Source organism: Phoca vitulina, unplaced genomic scaffold (genome assembly GCF_004348235.1).
Source record: "Phoca vitulina isolate PV1807 unplaced genomic scaffold, GSC_HSeal_1.0 scaffold55, whole genome shotgun sequence".
Taxonomy (NCBI): Eukaryota; Metazoa; Chordata; class Mammalia; order Carnivora; family Phocidae; genus Phoca; species Phoca vitulina.
The window spans coordinates 10,179,720-10,200,971 of record NW_022589758.1 but is presented as its reverse complement, the minus strand read 5'-3'; the positions used below and the strand labels follow the sequence as shown (position 1 = coordinate 10,200,971).

The 21,252-nt window shown below is 40.4% G+C and overlaps 1 protein-coding gene and 1 pseudogene across 2 annotated transcripts in view; both read right to left on the bottom strand.

Annotated features, from left to right (window-relative positions):
* The window catches only part of PDK3 (pyruvate dehydrogenase kinase 3), a 72,882-nt gene that overhangs the window by 13,896 nt on the left and 37,734 nt on the right, over positions 1 to 21,252 (bottom strand). Inside the window, exons 6-11 of the mRNA XM_032389526.1 lie at positions 14,674 to 14,751; positions 6,636 to 6,712; positions 5,226 to 5,327; positions 4,735 to 4,845; positions 1,518 to 1,631; positions 82 to 221 (exon numbers count right to left, since the gene is read on the bottom strand). Of these exons, the coding sequence (XP_032245417.1) occupies positions 82 to 221; positions 1,518 to 1,631; positions 4,735 to 4,845; positions 5,226 to 5,327; positions 6,636 to 6,712; positions 14,674 to 14,751 (622 nt within the window). The remainder of the gene's footprint in view (positions 1 to 81; positions 222 to 1,517; positions 1,632 to 4,734; positions 4,846 to 5,225; positions 5,328 to 6,635; positions 6,713 to 14,673; positions 14,752 to 21,252) is intronic.
* On the bottom strand, positions 12,932 to 14,662 carry LOC116622825 (annotated as a pseudogene). Its single transcript, XR_004297626.1, has one exon. The product of XR_004297626.1 is annotated as a 60S ribosomal protein L19-like (transcript).

Sequence of the window (21,252 nt, the reverse complement as noted above, 5' to 3'; positions counted from 1 at the left end):
TTTGGCTAAAGGTATCATCTGGCTGGTACATTCTAGAGAAAAATCAGATACTTTATAATAGAAAGCAAAGTGGGAAATTACTGTTTCGCCTTGTATTTTGAGGCATCCCTAGGTTCTCTGCTGGGATTGCTCCAGTCATCAGCTTCGGGTGTGGTCTTGTAATGACGCCACGCAGACTTATTAAAAACCGGAAGTCTCTCAAATGATTCACTTGAAAGTGCCTAAGAGACAAAAATATACACCAAAGAACCACAGTGTCATTTTTCTCACATGAAATACTAACCCAAATTTTACTATTTAAAACATTAGAAACCTTAATGCATATTTTTGGAATATTAAAATTAAATTTTCATAGTTAACTTAGACTGGCCAGGATGAAATTAAAGCTCTTTTAAAGGAATAAAAACATTCACTCATTCAAAACCAGTACTAAAGTACATAAAGTAAGCAGAAGAAAAAGCATTTTAATTCAGTTAATACTGCTTTGAGATACTCAGTCATCTTGACTATATGGTCTTAGACCAAGCACTATCACTATCACTGGCCAACTGCTCTCCCAGAGGGCCCATACAGAAATAAAGTTTCGTATATACTAAGTTTATAAACATAAGCCCATAAGGTGATATCAAATATCACATCATTTTGATGCACTGGCATCTAAGATAAACACTCCAAGTAACTGGTTAAGTAATGGTATAACACATGACATACAACACGTAACACACTACACAGCTGTTAAAAAGAATGACCAGCTCTGTATGAATGGATATAGCGAGATCTCCAAGCTACACGGGAAAGCTAAAAAAAAAAAAAAAAAAGAAAAGAAAAATGCTGAAATAATCATTGTGTGGGAAAAAATTATCTCCCCCCATATGTTTATCAATACAGAATCAACTCCAGGAGGCTCCATGAGAACCTGGTACCATGGTAACCTCTGGGAAAGAGAAGCGGGTGCCTTAGAGACAGTGGTGGGAAAGACTTAAGTTTTCCCTTTTGTAGCTTCTCAATTTTGTACTATGTGCCTGTATTACCTATTTAAGAAATCCTCCAAATATTCCAGACTTTAGAAATAAATAAAAGTCTAATGCCACCAATGCATGAGAAAACCTGTGTTACAGGAGCTTTGTTATTAAAACAGCCTATTTATATCACCGTACTATGGTTACTGAATTCTTGGAAAGCCAGCGAGTTTTAAAGTAAAAGACTCAAACACTTCAGTTTATGAAAATCTGTCTCCTTTTAGATTAGTCCTGTCAATGCTTATGCAATTTAAAAGAAATCACAAGTAAGAATCACGGCTTTAAAAATCAGCATTTTAGTTTTTACATCTCCATGTTTCGTATTTTGCTATATCTGAGCATAAAATCAAGGGCAGGACAGACCCTGGTTTTCCCATAAAACTGAAGTAAATCTGAAATGGCATCTAAGAGATGATGTAGGGCTATTCTCCATTAGTTATTAGAACTTAAAGCTTTCAAAAGTAAAGATGTCTTCATATAACTAATAAAGTACAGTACCTTTAAATAAATGACAGCATCAGTACCGACTCCTTCCATGGAATAGAGTTTTAGATCTCCTTGGAAATATCTAGCATACAGACGAGAAATTGGCAAGCCATAACCAAATCCAGCCTATCAAGAAAAGACAATTAATACAATGAGACATGAACAAATGCTAATGTACTTGGTATGAGGACTATTCAGGAAAAGTAAAATTCTCTTTTAAAAATTTATTTATTTAGAGAGCGAGGGCAAGGGAGAGCATGAGCAGGAAAGGGAGAGAGAGAATCCTTCAGCAGACTCCCCTGAGTGGGGAGCCCGACGCAGGGCCGATCCCAGGACCCTGAGATCGTGACCTGAGATCATGAGCCAAAATCAAGAGTTGGATGCCCAACTGCCAGAGCCACCCAGGCACCCCAATTAAAAGGAATTCTTAATTCAGGTTTAAAGTAAATAAATTATTGATCCACCCTTTACAATGATGTGTATACTCATTTAGGGCAAACAATCTGTTTTCGCAAAAACACTTCTTTTATGTTTGGAAAATATTAGAAATACTCCAAATTTTGACTAATGCTTTTTTAGCATTTTAAAGTAAACTGTTGGCATTTTTTTTTTAAAAGATTTTATTTATTTATTTGACAGAGAGAGAGGCAGCGAGAGAGGGAACACAAGCAAGGGGAGTGTGAGAGGGAGAAGCAGGCTTCCCGCGGAGCGGGGAGCCCGATGCGGGGCTCGATCCCAGGAGCCTGGGATCATGACCTGAGCCGAAGGCAGATGCTTAACGACTGAGCCACCCAGGCGCCCCTGCTGTTGGCATTTTTAAAGCAGATTCCAAATCAAGTGGAATTTGAACTGGTAACAAAACTAAACCACATCATCCCAAAGTTCCATTATCAGATTTTCTTGCTCTCTGAAGTGAAAATTAAATTGAGTAGCACAAGAGTTCAAATCTACCAGTACCCAGGCTGCTACAGTGAAAAGAACATTTCCTGAGAGTCTACTTCCTAAGGTTCTGGGAATGCTGAAATATTTTGATATATGGTAGATCACATATGTTTAGAGACGAGAAAACAAGTCCAGTAACCCTCCTATATCTTCATGTCCTAGAACCCTGAATGTAACAGGTTGTTGAAAAAAGAAAAGGTCTCAGATATTGACAAGAACAGTAAGAACTTACTGAGATAATCTCAGTAAGTCTGGAGTGGAGGGGCAGATTCAGTGCCTCAAGCTTTGGCCCCTCTGATGGAATTCCCTGACAAGGTTAATGAGGAGGCAGTGGGGTAATGCGCTCGTGGAGCAGAGGCTGCGCAGGCTTTAGGCTCACAGAGACCTGAGTAGAAATCCACTCTGAGCAGTTTACTCAACCTCTCTCAGACTGTTTTGTCATCTGAAGATTTAATAAAAAGCTTCCCTCAGAGTTGCTCTGAGGATTAAATAATATAACAAGTGTCAAGTCTTGACACAGTGCCTAAGACCTAGTAAAAGTCAATAAACGGAAGCTGCTATTATGGCTACTACAGGGCAACAATCTTACCAGGTTACATGGATTTCTACCATTTGCAAACATCTTTGCTAGATTCCTTCCTCAGGGCAGGGCCTCACTCAAAGGGTTGGGTATGACCGAGCGCACTGTCATTCCAGGGCTTTAGTACTGGCACAATATGGCCGGTGGTGGAGACAAGATATCCATGATGATGAATGCGGTCACCACAGCAAAGAAACCAGAATACTCTAGGGAGAGGCCAAGGAAATCTGCCTCTTATATTCCAGCAAGGCCCAGAGCCTGCCTTCAGGTCTACCAGGGAACAGCCGAGAACGCCTGAGCCCAATACCATCGTGGGAATGAGGAGCCAGGTAAGCTGTGAGAACACAGAAGAGGGGTCTCTAACTTGGATTGGGTGAGGTTCATCCAGGTTTTCCCAGGGTATCAAAGGATCTGACAGGAGTTGGGGATATATACAGGTGATAACTGGGACAGATGCTAGTGGAAGCCTTTCTTCAGAAGGAGAGGCCGTATGGGACATGGGAAAGAACGCGGACACGACTGGTGCCGGCTGTGCCCTAGTGAGTGCAACGACCTTGGGCAAGGCGTTAACCTTATTTTCTCATCTATAAAATGGGAGGTTAGATACATAATATTTTAAGGTCTCTTACATCAATTGTTTCATTTTTTAAAAAAAGATGACAGAACAGCTGTCTGCAAATTGCTCTCTTGAGACCTGGAATAGAGGATCCACAGTCCTTCAAACAACTGGGGAAGGCTCCAGATTTGCTTGCAGGGTTTTTTTTTTTCTTTCTTTTTTTCTTTCTCTACATTTACTTAAGTAGGTACCAGAGCCTGGTGAAGGCAATGCCTTTCAAAACTGATCTTTCAAGAATTTTCTTGACTCCTATAAAAATGACTTCTCCATTTTCAACATGTTGAGTTAACAAACTCTGTCTCAAATAAATGATGCAAAGTGCTGGATTTTATTCATACAAATAAAATATAATCTCACGTGCTTATCAGTCAGGTAGGACTTGAAAATGAAACTTAATTTGCACCCTCAACCATTTTGCAGACTGATAAGATATGTTGCTGTGTTTAATGACAAAGGGTTCAATTGTTGTTTGTCAATTAGAAACACTCAGCAGGGGAACAAAGTGTGGCCCTAGCAGGATCTAAATGCTGCCATGGTAACCTGAGGCTTTTCTCACTGCCTAATAGAGCCCAGACAGAAAGGGCTCAGAAAATGCATACGCCACCTATATGTTCCCTCCTTATGCTGTTTACTATACAAAATTTAATGTGTTCATAATCTAACATTCTAATTACATAAACAGATGTGGTGGGGGAAGTTCAAAGGCCCCGGGGTGATCTGGGTCTCCACAGTACGCAGTGCCCAAGTGCCCAGGACCATGCGGCAGCCGTAAGCGTTCTGCGGCAACTTTGCTCGCCGGCTATTAACCTTCTACACCCTCTGAGGGTAGCACCAGGCGGGGAATGGTGCTCCCGCAGCAGTCGGAACCAAAGGGAAGTGCTTTTTCTCTACATTAGGAAGTGAGGTACTCAGCTCTGAGTGTTTCTTAGACAAAATTAGAAAATCTAAGTCCAAAGGATTCACAAAGAAAGTAGCAGTCCTCCAAATCATGCAGGAAACATTAGGGCAAGGAGCCAGGGAGAAAGGCCACTCTGCTGGAGGCCCTTCTTGTGTTAATGGTCTTTCCTTAAGCAGCACTTTAAGATGCTTACCAGAGGGGCGGCTCTTGTAGGCTCCAGGCTAGGTCTAGGAGCAGTTGAATACATGTAGTTAAAAAGACGGTCTATTTTTCGAAGTGGGACACCACCACCTAGGTCACTTATCTGTAATGTACAAAATGGTTTTTTTAAAAAGTCAATGTATACTTAGTACGAAGCAGGAAGTTCATTAAAGTACATACCAGGTAACTCTAAAATGTACAAGGGCTTTGAACCCCCAGGGAAATATGGTTCCACTGTGAACAACCTAAAACAAAGGAGGCAGGGAAGGGCACTAGAATCCGACAGACTTGGGCCGAGGTCTTGTTCAACTCCCTGAAAAATGGGGCTCTGATAAGTTTAAATGAGGTAACAAGCTAAAGATCTAACGTGGTACATACAAATAAGACATTCAGGGTCCATTTTCTTCTCTTCCCTCAGATTCCTCAAGGTCTGGGTTACTATTAAATTAACTGATAAAGTATATGTGCAAATAAAGCTGTTACCTTAATGGACAAGTCTTCTTTACCCAGAGTAACAAGGGTTTTAACAGACGGGTAGGCTTCTTTTCTGTCTTCATATAGTTCAACTGTCGCTCTCATTGAGTTCTGAAATAATAAGACTTTTTTTGTAGCATACCATTGACTCACAAACCACAATTTAAAAAAAGAAACTAGCACAGGATTACTTATTACACAATAACGCTTTTGTGGAGCAAATATTAGTTGGATTTATACACCATTTTTTTCTTCTAAAGAACTTAGCTAAATGTGTGTTTGGATCAAGGAAAAATTGCCCGATGCTTTATTTTGATTTCATCTAGTTTTATTTCCATCTATCACACTAAGTATTTTTTTTCTTTCTTTTCTCTTTTTGTTTTTGCCTTAGGGTATTTAAGTTATTCAACTCTTAACTAAGAGGAATGTTTTTATCACATGTAACGAGGCTGCAGAGGTTCATTGATGCACTTTAAATCCTTATCAGTCTGCATTTACAGAGCACCTTTCCTCTAAAGAAGGCGGAAAACCTGAGAGTATTCATGCTTCCCACAGAAATTAATCATTTGGCTGAAAAAAAAAAAACAAAAACGCAGAAGCAATGTCAGTTAAAAAGAAATTCTGAAAAAGCCACAGCTGTTGAAGAGAAAGTTCACAATTGAATGCCCATCTCAACCTTAAAGTGTTACATCAGTGACATTATAATTTTGGGAAGCAAATCAGCATAACTGATTTTTCAGGTGTTCAATTTAGGGTTTTACACATCGGAAGAAATGAAATTGTAGCTTAAACACCTTGTGCCTATAATACTGCTCTTAGAAATGCCATGAGCTACTGATTAACAAAAGCAACAGCTAAGCTGTAGAGAGTCTAAAGAGGTTTTGTTCTTTTTTTTGGGGGGGGTCCCTCTTTTTGGTCCAGCCCCTCACCATCTTTCCCCTCTGCTTCCATCAGAGCTTCTGAATGGACTCAAATACGTAAAAGGGTTATGGGGTCTCTCGGTAGGAAAACAACTGTTGACGCACCAACGTGCTTAATGTTCGCAAACATAAATATGCAAACACACGTATTTTATTTTGATCTGGCTACCATCAATAAAGCCTTTGCCAGGTTTGGAAACTAAAAAGCATCTCTAATCTCATAACTGAAGAAAAAACAGTATGGATTTTTACATAAAATCACTGCAGTACAATTAAGCTTCAAAATCAATATGTACTAATATTCACGAAAACTATACCATACACAGCAATTTTTCATCTCATAGTGTACAAATTATAAAACCCACAGGGTATCAGAAATAGAAGTTTTAAAATGGTTATGCAAAACCTTTTTCTTATGCTAATCTAATGAATCCATTATGCCCTGAATCAAAGTAATTTAAAATGAAGACTTCTTTCCGTGTTTTTAAATTCCACTTACCTTGAACAACTCAAATAGCATGTGAAACAGGTGTGAGGGCACATAAACTACCTGAATAGGTTTGTCTGGAGCTTTGGCTGAAAACAGACACAAAGACCATCAATGAATAAGGACCAAAACTATAAGAAAGTCAAGAATGTGGCTGGCATTCTATTTTCCAAGTACATAAAAAAGAACTCTACACGAAAGGCTAATTTAGGTTTCCACCTCTAAAGGCAGGGCTGAGCAAAAGCAAATGCTTGGAAGTCCAACAAACCCAGGGAGAAATGTGGCTCCTTCACTTACCAGCCATGTGACCTTGGGCAGGTTGCTCAATCTCTCTGAACCTTGGCTGAGCAAAATTGGAATATTATCACGTATGTCGTAATATTCTGAGCATTATATAAGTCATCTAAATATCGCTCAGTGTTTTTCAAATTCGGGGACACCACCCCCAGTGGTGACCCCAGTGGTCATCATGGGGAATGTGAAGCCACAGAGGGAAAGGGGCGCATCTTTTTGGCAGACTAGACTAAGGAGCAATATTAACTTCTGTCCAATTTCAACAAACAAGACGTATTATAGAGTAGAATTTAAGGTTCACATAACTTTTCTACTAGTAGCTAGCAGACAACCCCCCCACCCCCCACCCGCAACCATGCCCTCCAGAGACCCATAGCCCTTTCTCCTTGCATCAGGGATCTCCGGAGGAAAATACGAGAAACACTGAATCCCATGTCAGGCACTAAGAACAGCGTGGGCTATAGAGTAGATGGTGGAAAATTTGGTCCTTCCTCCTCATGACCCAAAATCACTTAAAAGACTGAAACTACGTGAACATTCTCCAGTAGAACAGAGACATAGTCACCCATGTTATAATTTTCGACCTGACCTAACTACTTCCTCCAATAAAGTAAGTAACAGGGATATAAAGTAGAGTAAACATTTGTTAGGCTCTTAGCAGTTGATGAAAAGCTTACATATGCATTATCCAAGTGAATCCTCATGACACTACAGTGTGGCTCACAGGGAAGGTGGGTTATAGGCGAGGACACGGGCTGTGCAAAGGTTATGTGACTTGCCTGCTTAAACAGAAGGCCTGAAATGGGACAACTGAACCAAGAGTTTCTGACTCTGAATCCTGAACTCCTTGATGATTACTTTTGAAATTATTCAGTAAAATAAATAAAGAAATGAAATTTCTAAAAAAGAAAAAAAGTAAAAGTCCTTCTACCATTTCCCATCTCATCCCCCAGTCTGCACTCGGAGGCAGCCACTTGCTACTATTTCTGCTTTAGTCTTTTGGCTGATAGTATTTCCATTCTGGTCTGCAAGCCTAATGAACTCTTCTGTACTCTGTCTATAGGTTGTTTTTTTTTTTTCAAAAGCTGAAAATTGAGGGGCGCCTGGGTGGCTCAGTCGGTTAAGCATCTGCCTTCGGCTCAGGTCCTGATCTCAGGGTCCTGGGATGGAGCCCCGCATCAGGCTCTGCGCTCAGTGGGGAGTCTGCTTATCCCTCCGCCCCTCCCCCCCACTCATGCTCTCTCCTGCTCAAATAAATAAAACCTTTTTTTAAAAAGGCTGAAAATTGACAGTGTTGGGAACATCATAACTAGGTAAATATGGATTACTGCAGAGCAGCCAGGACAGTGTAGTTGAACAATATTTCCTTCCCTGTGATTCCAATGACGTTTCATGGGTGACATGAAGAAGAATGTTCTCGGCCTTAAGGTGAAATGGATTCTCTTAATCCTCCACCCAAATCTCAAAATCATGCTATCCTTTTTTTAGGTTACTGAATATTTGGACTGTGTCCTTCTTACAGTTTTGTTTCCTGGATCTTCTAACTACCCTTCCTCTTGGGTAAGTGGACAAGAAACATGCTCTCCGCACTGTATCACTAAGATCTTCCAGCTTCTATTCTAGTGCATGGTATCCATTTCATTCTTTAAGATTTTTCAAATTAGAATTGCCTTCCAAACATGCTGCATAGCCATCATTTTCAAACTGTTTCTGAATGAAGTTCTAGTATGTTCTTCACTATTTCTTATGTCCATATTATATACACCATCAAGTCAGTCAAGTAGCCTACCTCAGAAAGGTGCCCTTGGGAAATACATTTCTCAATCCTTATACCTCTGACTCACTTGAAGGTTTGGCTTAGCACAAAATTCTGCATTCAAAATCATTTTCTCTCAGAATTTAGAAAGCGGGGGCGGCGGGGCGGGGAGAGATAGTCTCCTGGCCATTGCAGTGCAGCTGGTAAGTTTAATGCTAGTCAGGTTTTCCTCACGCTGCTGGGTGTTGCCCGAGGTCTGACAGACCTTGGTAGTAATATTCTTGTTGAAGAATGAGGAACTGGATGAATCATTTGAGGGAGCTGGTGTTCATTTCCTCCTGGGGCCCTCAACTAAAGGAGAAGGCTGACCTGGAGCCCTGTGTATCTGGTCAAGACTTCTCAAGTGACTTTAGGATGGGCAGACAGAAAGCTGGCTTCTGACCGGAGGGTGCCCCAAATTCTCAATGAAGAGGGCTTTACTTTGGGCTAACAACAGGTACGTGAACAGCCCCACTTTTTCCAAGGTTATTCTTGAAGAAAGTACTCTGATTTTAATTTCTGCCCCAGGAAAAATGCTTGCGACTGACTGTAGGCAGAACACAGCCCAAGCCCACCGGTGCTCTGCCTTAGACCAGCTTTCAACTGACCCCTACCTTTTGGCTTCCCTTTCCAATGCTTTGCACCTACTGGCTCTTCTCCCAGGGTCCCCCCATCTTTGCTGCAGCCTCTCCTTTGTGGCTTCTTCTGCTCAGTCCATAATCAGCAGACTTCCATCGGTTTACCCTCTGGCAGGAGGTAGGATCAGTGGTCCACTGATGACTGCCCCTGGTTTCTTTGCTGTTTTTCTTTGTATTCCTTTATTGTCATTTTAATGGATCCCCAGGAACAAGTTGAACACTCAGGCTATCTTGTACCAAAAGGCATGATTAGTTATATAAACAGCCTTCTGAATTCAACCTTTCACTCCAAATCTTTTTCCAGATCTAATCTTTGATTTTTTCTTTTCACTTGAACCAACATTCTCTAGGAGTCATCTGTAGGCTTACTCAATTACGTGTACTTTTATTTTCTTTGGGAACATTACAGGTTAGATGTCTTTCCTTCCTCTTAAAACCAAGTCCAATGCTTTTGTCCATGACTCTTAACCTAATCCTGGGTCCAACGCCTTTTATGTAGTGGACCCTTAATAGATGTTTATTAACTTTCTAAAATAGAGCACAAATGCAATATGAATTTTCCATCTAAGGGTACATTTTTAAAAGTAAATGGAAAAAAATGGCCCAGGTTTTTCATGCTCAAGACTCAAGAAATAATCAAGTCTCTATTTTACAGTCATTGCTTCAAAAACCATTAGCTGAAACAACATTTAATAAATACCAACAAAACTCCACATGGGATACAAAGAATTTTATTTGGAATCTTATAGGACAGTTCTCCTATAAGAATGAAAAAACTAGAGGCTAAGCAGAAAAGAAATGCTTTTAAGAGAAAAGGTAGCTGGGCACTTTGAGATGATTAATCGAGTCCCAAAGTCAATGGATAAGGCTATTAGAAACAGTACACAGTATGGTTCAAAGTTATATTGGGATTAATTCCTGATTCTGGCATTTAATAGACACACTAATAGGTATTTAAAACATCTGAGCCTCAGTGTTCCATATCCGAAATGGGCACAATACATATCCCACTGGGTTAATATAAAGATTAAATGGGATAATAGTGATAAACTAGTTTACAAAGAGCCCGCCACAACGTAAGTAGTCAATAAATGTTGGCTAGTATCATTACTAAAAGATTAACTTTATGGTGTTAACAGGACTACCAGCAATGGCTTTTCAACTGTTGTATAGAACCCCTTAACTGAAAATACCCACAAAAGTATCCAATATAGGGAAACTAGAAATCAAAGATCCCAGGATAGATACACACCTTTTCTGTGAACCCTCTTTCTTTTTTTAAAAAATATTTTATTTATTTATTTGACAGAGAGAGATAAAGCGAGAGAGGGAACACAAGCAGGGGGAGTGGGAGAGGGAGAAGCCGACTCCCCGCCGAGCAGGGAGCCCGATGCGGGGCTCGATCCCAGGATCCTGAGACCATGACCTGAGCTGAAGGCAGACGCTTAAATGACTGAGCCACCCAGGCGCCCCGACTTGAAGTTTTCATGTTGCCTACCAAACCCAGAGGTATGAATGAACCTCTTGACAGGAAAGACTAATCTAGAAATGGTGAAGAAATGCAAGTAGTAACCATAAGTCTTATCATTCCCAAGTCAACCCTGACTTCCAGTAGCCACCCTTTTAAAAATACCCAGTTTGTGTCTGGTACGGTATTTAAGGCCCTAGAAACAGTATCCTTTTATCACCACACGAGGTGATCTTACAGACAAGGAAGTTGCTCGTCGTGTTCCCTCCCACCGCCTGGCTGGCTATAAAGCTCACACCATTCCTCTGAGCCATGCTGCATCACCTTCACCACAAGGATCCAAAACAGGTTAAAAAAAAAAAAAAAAGAGAGGTATCTTTGCTTAATGTTTTGGCAAGTGATTTCTCAGGAGAATCAGAAAGCTAAAATGAGAACAAGTGTGACAAAATGGATGCTTGTCTCTGGAGAAACCAACGTGGGTTGCCACCGGGGGCGAGTCGGAAAAATCTGAAACCTGATAGAAGATAAACACCTGTTATTTCTAATGCTCCTGTTAAGTGCTATCAAATGGCTAATAAAGGAAGTTCATTTGAGCTGGCTCCCAATATCCAGAATTCTAGTGATGACTGGTAAATACTGACGGTGTTCATGTAGTATGCTCTCCATAGTCGTATTCCCTACTATCTCAGGGGTCTACAATGGCAAAGAAAAAAACTCCCAAAGATTCAGAACGCAAGATGATATGTCAAACTAATGGAACGATTCAGGGGAAGCACCACAGGTTCTCTCCAGCTAGCGGCAGCCTCACTGCTCTCAAGTGCAGAGCAGAGGGCAGTGTTACTCACGCCTGTTCAAGGCGCCCATTGGGTAATGGAAGCAACGTGAAAGCAGCAGCTCTGCTAGTTCACACGGGCTCTGAAAATGAGTCCATGGGAATCTGGATCTAATGGATTTCCTTCCAGGGAAGCTGAGATAGGCGACACGCTGTGGGAAACACCCACTCTCTATAAAGTGACATCTACTTAAGGTGTTCAGGACCAACCTCTGACCTGCATCTCTCCCACAGAACTTGTTAGAGCTGAAGCACAGCCCTTAGCCATGTCCCCAAAGAGATCTGACATTCAGAAAATCATAACGAGAAATCATAAACACATTGCCCAAAGCAACAGGAAACTAGAGGCTGCCTATAACCAGCAGCATTCATTTATCTTAGTGATGGGAAAGGGGGCTTCAAAAATCATGCATGAGACAGTGCCAAAAATAGTCGTTAATCTCCTCTCCTGGTGAGGTGCGCTGCCCAGTGTGACAGCCTCACTGAACTGTGTGACACAGCTGACTGCTGGGAGTCAGCAAGAGCAGGCGAGCTGCTCTGGCCTTTACGGTGACTCAGGCTGCCATTCACGCAAAAGAGCAATTGGTTACTACCTGCGAATTTAAGTTCCGCGTTTGACAAAGAGAAATGTGCACGGTGAGGTCAGGCCTCGCTTAGCCGGTATGAAGAAGAGAGAAGACTGAGATGCTTCTACTCAGGAATACTCAAGCGAAGTGCATTCACTTCTGGCAGTGTACTGATCCAAAATATGGGCACAATTCTTCTCAGAGAACCCAACAGATTTAGAAAGCAGCTCTGATTCCATACCTTCTAGTAGAATGTAGGGGCAACTGTCCTACAACAACAGTCTCACGTCTTTTCACATGTTGATCTCATTATAAGCAAAATACATTTTTGGCATATTTTTGAGAGGGAATTTGGTTTATCTTTAATTGTAAATGCCCACACCGTATGTAAGATTCAGTCATTCCACTTCTAGGGACCCAACCTACAGAAATGCTTCCACGTGTTCACAATTTTCCCACCCTCCAGACACAGACACACCCTTCACTGTTCATTACAAAGAATATGGGAAAATTAGAAATCCTAAATGTCTGCTCAATGGTAAATGACTAAATAATGGCAATCTACACTGTGGATAATCTCTACATGACATTAATACACGCAAAGATCTTCAAGGCGGAGTCAAGAATACCAGTTATAGAACATGTGTAGTTTCAACCCCATTTACGTAAAAAAACAAAGCTCTATATGGTCCTGAGAGAGTAAAGGGACTTTCACTTCTTCTTTTTTTTTTTTTTTTGGCAGATAAAGGTTGGTTTTATTGAATAACTGATCTGTGTTACTGCCGAGGCCACTATGCACAGACAAAAGAGAGGGAGTTTTATTTCTTCGTCTCTTCCTCCTTGGACAGAGTCTTGATGATTTCCTCCTTCTTGGCCTGGAGCTGCTCTTCATGGCGCTTGTGAGCCTCCTTGGTCTTAGATCTGCGGGCCTCAGCCTGGTCAGCCAGAAGCTTCTTGCGAGCCTTGTCGGCCTTCAGCTTGTGGATGTGTTCCATGAGAACCCGCTTGTTCTTGAACACGTTACCCTTCACTTTCAGGTACACGCTGTGATACATGTGGCCGTCGATCTTCTTAGATTCACGGTATCCTCTGAGCAGCCGGCGCAGAATTCTCATCTGGGTTACCTTCTCAGGCATTCGAGCATTAGCAGTACCTTTTCTCTTACCCCAGTGCCCATATGTCTACCCCCCCAGCGGGCCAAAGTGTTTTTACGGCACCGAGCCCGGGAATGGACAGTCACAGGCTTCCGGATGATCAGCCCATCTTTGATCAGTTTTCGGATCTGCTGACGGGAGTTGGCACTGGTGATTTCATTGGTCTCGCTGGAGTCCAACCAGACCTTCTTTTTGCCACAGCGGAGGGCACTGGAGGCAAGCCTCTTCTGAAGCCTGAGCGTACTCATGGCTGCGGCCGCAGCGCCGAAAGGAAAGGGGACTTTCACTTCTTACTCTACATTCTGTATTGTTCGTATTTTTCCAACGAGCATGTCTCTCTTATAACTTACAAATAAATAAAGGTAACATGCAAATAAATATAGAATCATATGACTGAGATAGCAATCAGCTATAACCCTGTGATCCAGAAAGCTGTTGTTTGTATTTTGGTGCTATCAATCTGCTTCAAGATATTTTCCACTGAACTTGTGCCACTACAAACTTTGATAGCCTGTGTTTAAAAAAACTCAACTTTTTCCATACATTCAATATTCTTTTAAAGCATTATTTTGAATGGCTGCTTAGTATTCTATCCTATGGACGTACCACAATTTATTTAAATAATCTTCTATTGTGGAAAACGTGGGTTGTTTTCTAATTTTTCTGTTTAAGAAAACCACTGTGATTGTTATTCTTGTACATACATCTGTATATACTTTTATTTTCTCATAATAAATTTTCTGAAGTTTAATTTACCAGACCAAAGAATATGACCATTACTGAATTTTAATTTACTGGGCCAAGAGAAAGGACATTGCTAGCATTTTTTGAGAAAGGCTGTACTAATTTAAACTTATACCAGAAATGTGTAAGTGTTGTCGAGACAGTATTTTTCTAGGCACCAATTCAAAGCATGACAACATTATAATCACGGCCATTTTCAAAGTCAAAACTGGCATTTCTCCATTTTTGTTTGTACTTCTCTGATTAATTAAACACGTTTCCATATGTTTACTGCTGCTTGGCATTTGTTGTTTTGAGAACTGCCTATTCATATGCTTGTGCACTTTCTACCTTGATGACTTCTGTTCCAAGAACTCTGAGTGCAAATTTTGTACATACTCCTGTACAAAAACTCCTTACAACAATACACCTGGGTGACCAAAGAGATAGAAAGGCTTTAAAAAGAAATGAAAGATGAAAAAGCAGCATAATTTGAGGCTCTCACTGAAATATAGCTCAGGTATCATCAGATTTTTAGTCAACTTATTTGTATGTAACGTTAAATTGATTTTTCTCTTACCATTGAATTCTTCGACTTCCAGCTCTGGAGCTACCAGGTAATACTGTTCACACAGCATCTTGGCGGTTTCATAGGCATCTGCAAAGAAAGAAAAAAGTTTAGCTTTAGACATAAGCAGACAGACAGACAAATAAAATAAACAAAACCAGGACAGTTACTAACCTGAGGGATTCACAATTAATTACTGCTTTTTAAAAACTAGTCTTTTTTGGCTATAATAGAATTATTATGACTGAACCAGAATTTCTCCTCCTTTCAAGATTTAATGACCACAACAACATCAAAATACCACACTAATGACAATATGGCCAGTTCTATACTAAGCGTACATTTGTTTAGCTTTTAAATATTCCTAAAAGGCATTTTCCATGAAAATCTATAAACTCAAGACTATACTTCTGAACACCATGCAACCTGACTAAATTGCAGCAAAAAGATATTTGTTGTCACAATATTATTGACTATATTCCCTATGCTGTATATCTCTGTGACTTAATGATTTTATAACTGGAAGGTTGTATCTCTTAATCCCCTTCACCAATTTCACCCCTCCCCCACCTGCCCCTCTGGCAACCACCAGTTGTTTCCCTGTATTTATGAGTCTGTTTATTTGTTTTGTTTTTTAGATTTCATATATAAGTGAAATCATATGGTATTTGTCTTTCTCTGTCTGACTTATCCCACTTAGCATAGTACCCTTTAGGACCATCCATGCTGCCGTGAATGGCAAGACTTCATTCTCTTTTTTTATGGCTGAGTAATAGTCCATTGTATGTATATACCACTCCTTTATTCATTCATCTATCAATGGACACTTGGGCTGCTATTGTGAATAATGCTGCAATAAATGTAGGGGTGCATATATCTTCGAATCAGTGTCTTTGTTTTCCTTGGGTAAATACCCAGAAGTGGAATTACTGGATCATATGGTACTGCTATTTTCAGTTTTTCGAGGACCCTCCATACTGTTTTTCATAGTAGCTGGACCAAATACACTCCCCCAAAGAGTGCACGAGGGTTCCCTTTTCTCCGCATCCGCACCAACACTTGCTATTTCTTGTCATTCTGATACTAGCCATTCCGACTGCTGTGAGGTGCTATTTTTTTTGTGGGTATGATTTGCATGGTGACAGATGGTGACTACACTTACTATGGTAAACACAGAGTAACGTACAGAATTGTTGAATTACTATGTTGTACACCTGAAAGTAACATTGTATGTCAACTATACTTCAATAATAAAAAAATCTTTCTTAATTAAAAAACTATGTGACATTCTAGAAAAGGCAAAACCATAGAGACAGTAAAACGATCAGTGGTTTCCAAGGGTTCAGGGGGAGGTAAGAGGGGCAGGGATGAATAGGTAGAGCATGGGGCATTTTCAGGGCAGTAAAACTATTCTGTAGGATACTGCAATGGTGGATACATGTCATTACGCACTTGTTAAAGCCAGGAGAACTATACAACACAAAGAGTGAGCCTTAATGTAATCTAGAGACTTTAGTTAATAATAATATATCAATGTTGGGGTGCCTGGGTGGCACAGTCGGTTAAGTGGCCAACTCTTGGTTTCAGCTCGGGTCGTGATCTCAGGGTCGTGAGAGTAAGCCCCGAGTCGGGCTCTGCACTCAGCGGGGAGTCTGCTTCAGATTCTCTCTCCCTCTCCTTCTGCCCCTCCCGCTTGTGCTCTCTCTCTAAAATAAATAAATCTTTAAAAAATAGTAATATATCAATGTTGGTTCATCAATTGAAATGAAAAGAATTTTAAAATATCTTTTTAAAAAATAATAATGCCAAAAGTTTCAAGATTTGCCAATTATTTGTAATGAAATATCAATAAGTATTTGCTGAATGAATGGGTTTCCATGAGCCACACACTCTAAGTTACTGGGGACACTACTGTAGCTTAAAAATGTCCTTTAAGTTAGCTAAAGGTAATAGGTTCAGGCTGATATTTATCGAAGTCTGAGGAGCAACAGTTTGCTTTTGAAAGGAAAAAAAAAAAAGACATAGGGTAAGAAGATCAGGATTTTAAAGAAATAGCTGGAAGAGAATTCAGGCAGTTACATCCCAAAAGCCGGGAAACATTCAGAAAGCAAAGGTGCATTATTATAGACTGCACGGGTGCCCTTTCTCTTGTACTGTAAGCAATCTGTGGTCAGGGTTTGTCTTACACTGGGTTTGTAACTCATACAGAACTTAGTATTAGATGGTCAATACACATTCCTTCCTTGGGTAAATGTTAACCCTCTTGATAGTTTATTTTTAAACCAACCTTACTGAGATCGAATTCTCATACCCATACCAATCACCCATTTAAAGTGTACACACAATTCAGTGGTTCAGCACAGGTGCACAGCCATTCGTCCATCACCACCATCAACTTCACACCGTCCTCACCGGGGAAAGAGACTCTGTGACCGCTGGTCAGCGTTTCCCCCCACCCAGCCCTCGGCAACCACGGGTCTACTCTCTCTCTCTAGATTTGCTATTCTGGACACTTTACGTTAAGTGGAATCACACAATACGTGGCCTTCTGTGTCTGGCTTCTTTCACTTAGCAGAGTGTCTTCAAGGGTCATCCGTGTCTCAACGTGGGTAAGTACTTCATTCCTCCTTACAGCTGAATAGTATGACACTGCACACACGCACATTTTGTTTATCCATTCATCTGGTGAGGGACATTTGGGTTGTTTGCACTTTGTGGCTATTATGAATAATGCTGCTATGAAGATTCATGTCCAAGTTTTTTTGGTGAACATATGTTTTCATTTCCCTTGGATATATCCCTAGGAGAGGAAAATTGCTTGATCATAAGGTATCACAATGTTTAAACATTTGAGGAAGAGCCAGAATCTTTTCCAAAGTGAGATTTTTCTTTTAAAGTTCCACATTCACAGTTTCTAAAGATCAGATATTCAGATTACTTTAAAATGCTTCGTAGGTTCGTTTGCAATGTTCTCAACTGACGCCAGGTCTTTGGAGACTGGCTTGTACTTTTTTAAAATCCTCCACATCAATACTGTGCATAGATACTTAAGATTCAAGAGGAACAGGGGCGCCTGGGTGGCTCAGTCATTAAGCGGCTGCCTTCGGCTCAGGTCATGATCCCAGGGTCCTAGGATCGAGCCCCGCGTCAGGCTCCCTGCTCAGCGGGAAGCCTGCTTCTCCCTCTCCCACTCCCCCTGCTTGTGTTCCCTCTCTCACTGTGTCTCTCTCTGTCAAATAAATAAATAAAATCTTTTAAAAAAAAAGATTCAAGAGGAACAGAAAAAAGAAAGAGGGAAAAAGTAACCCCTACAGAATTCAAATATATTAAAATTTGACACTGTCAACCTAAAATAATATAAAGATAAGATTCAGGTATGTTCAGACTATAAATTTTGGTTCATGTACTCCATATTGCTGCCGAATTAAAATTTTACATAATATTTGACCTCGAAGTAAAAATTCTGATTATTTTATTAGACTTTTATTAAACCACTATAAAGAATCACAGAGACATTAGAATAACTATGACAAGATGAAACAACGAGGGACAAAGGACATGTTATTAAGAGGAAAAAAATATTTTTTAAAACAGAGTTGATCGGTGTGAAAACAGACATTAAAGTAGGATTGATTTTAAACTCTAATAAAAGAAAATGAAACTTAGAATTATACTAAATTTACAAGTTTTTCCCTGGAGTAGAAGAAACCTCATCAAATATGTGCAAAATCATCTTGTAAAGAGACAAGAAATCAAGACTCTCTCTTTGCTTTGGCTACACCACTAAACAATGCTACATCTCCACTTAGTGACACGGTAGCACAAAGCCGACTGAGAACCTCCAAAGCCACTTTCCTTCAACCAACAAATACTGACATCTGAAAATGACGCTTTGTTAACCACATACAAAGCCAACACACCTCCACAAAACGACTGCCACAAGTATATAACACCTTTAAAGACGTTTAAACATCATTCTTCCATTCACTACAAAAGGAAAAGAACCCAGTCCCGCTAAATGTGCTAGTTCCTCATGGCACTGGCTTGGCCAGGAGCGCGAGATTATAAGAGCATTATACAGAAAAAGTATTACGTCAGTATAACATGTGCAAGATGACAGAGTCCAGAAAGAAGCAAGCAACTCGAAACACAAAGACACAGTATGGGTCCTAAAACCACATGTGAATAAGAATTTTTAAACCATACTCCTAATTATAGTGTATCAATGCTGTAATTAAGAACTGCATTATGGGGGCGCCAGGCTGGCTCAGTCTGTAGAGCACTGGATGGCTGGAGCCAATGTTGGGGCATTGTGAAATGGAATAATCCTTCTATCCATGAGAAAGTTTTCAAGGTGCAGTCAGTTATACTGATGACAGATCTTCTTTTTGGTCAGACTGGGAACTAAGGCCTAGAGTGTTTTTCAAAGCTGGCTGTATGTAGAATTAATTACCAAGTTAAAAAAAAAAAAAAAGACGGGCGCCTGGGTGGCTCGGTCGTTAAGTGTCTGCCTTCAGCTCAGGTCATGATCCCAGGATCCTGGGATCGAGCCCCGCATCGGGCTCCCCACTCAGCGGGAAGCCTGCTTCTCCCTCTCCCACTGCCCCCTGCTTGTGTTCCCTCTCTCGCTGTCAATCTCTCTGTCAAATAAATAAATAAAATCTTAAAAAAAAAATTATAAAATGAACCCCTGGAAATTATGATACAGTAGGTCTGTATTGAGGCCTAGGAATCCATCTTTTAAAAAACTAAGGGGCGCCTGGGTGGCTCTGTCGGTTAGGCGTCCAACTCTTGGTTTTGGCTCAGGTTTTGATCTCAGGGCTGTGAGACTGAGCCCTGCATTCCATGCTCAGCACAGAGTCTGCTTAAGATTTTCTCTCTCCCTCTCTCCCTCTGCCCTTACCCCTGCTTGCGAACTCTCTCTCTAAAATGAATAAATAAATCTTTAAAAAAAAAAAAAACTTAGCAAGTAATTCTGAAGAGAAGCTAGATTTGGGGCCCACTTGCCTAGAAAGCCAAGGCTAGGTCATGCTAATTCTGTCACTGTCTCTCCCAGGACATGAATGGTCATGGGGTACTGGGGCGTATGACAGCACATGTATACTCAAACAAAACAATTTCTGTTTAAGTTAAATAACATAAACATGAAAAAGCTTTAGAACGATATCCCCAAAATTCAACTACTGGCTTACTAATTCATTTCCTTTATTCTAGAGTAAAATGCAAGTTCTACTTACAATAAGCATTCTAGTAACACTTCTTTTTTTAATTAGAAGCCAAAATTGTAGAATATGGTAATTTACCAAATTATTTTTGTCTGCAATATATTTGGGCCAGTATTTACCACCAATCTTTAAAAGCAAGTATCAGGAAATGACTATTATTGTCACTGAATATAAATGCTATTATTTTAAAAATCTGTTTTCAAGAAAAATAATGATCATAAAGTAACAAAACTGTCAGTGTGGCACACATATATACTTCCCCAGGCTACTCAAACTGTAAACATATTTTACTTAAGGGTTAGGGTGAAGGTTCACACAGCAAGTAGCCCAAAAGATTCAACTTAGCCAGGAATTAGGGTGTTTTTTTTTTAAGATTTATTTTTTTATTTATTAACCTGAGAGACAAAGAGAGAGAGTGCGAGGTGGGGAGGGGCAGAGGGAGAGGGAAAGATTCTCAAAGCAGACTCCCCACTGAACATGGAGCCCAATACAGGGCTCTGTCCCAGGACCCTGAGATCATGACATGAGCCAAAATCAAGAGTCGGACGCTCAATTGACTGAGCCACCCAGGTGCCCCAGGAATTAGCTTTAAAAAAAAAAAAAAAAAAAAAGCACACAGGAATGTTTAATAGATTATGGAAATTATTTATTTTATTAGACTTTTTTATTAGAAGATTTTCCTATTCAAAATTCACCACAGAATTCTATCAAATATTAGCCCCTATCATGAAGACACATAATCATTTGTTTACAAATATAAGAGGCTAGACAAGGATAAATCTGAGTGAGTGCTGAAAAAAGCAAACATGAGGGTGCCTAGGTCCCTAACTTGGGTCTAACAGGATATAAAAAACTGTCAAGCTCAAGTGTAAAAAGCCACTGGCAGAAGAGGTGACATAAATGACCACGAAGCATCACAAAGTCAGAGAATATGCTGCTTTAGAAACCCTTCTAAGCTACAAAGCAATTCTGGTAAGGTATGTTTATCATCCTTCTACCCAGAACCCATCCCAAGTGGGAACCAGAGTTTTTTTAAGAACTGGACCTTCTACTCTCCAAAGCACAGCCAACTAGACAAGTGGGGACAGAACATCTAATGTAGGGCAACCAATCTACAGTTCGACCAGAATCCTAAAACCTGTGGTCATGAGCAAAAAGATGGGCTGAGCCAACTAAATTCATTTGTTGAGAATTTAGGATCGAGACACTCAGGCAGCGCAGAAGACAAAAAGGACACACTGGGAGTTGTTATAATCTAGAGGGCCTGGAGTGCCCACCATTGCCCTAAACGAGCTGCCCTAAACAAGTCGGTCACCCTACAGACAAGAGAAAGATGGAGGGACCATGACTTGGCAACCCCAGTTGC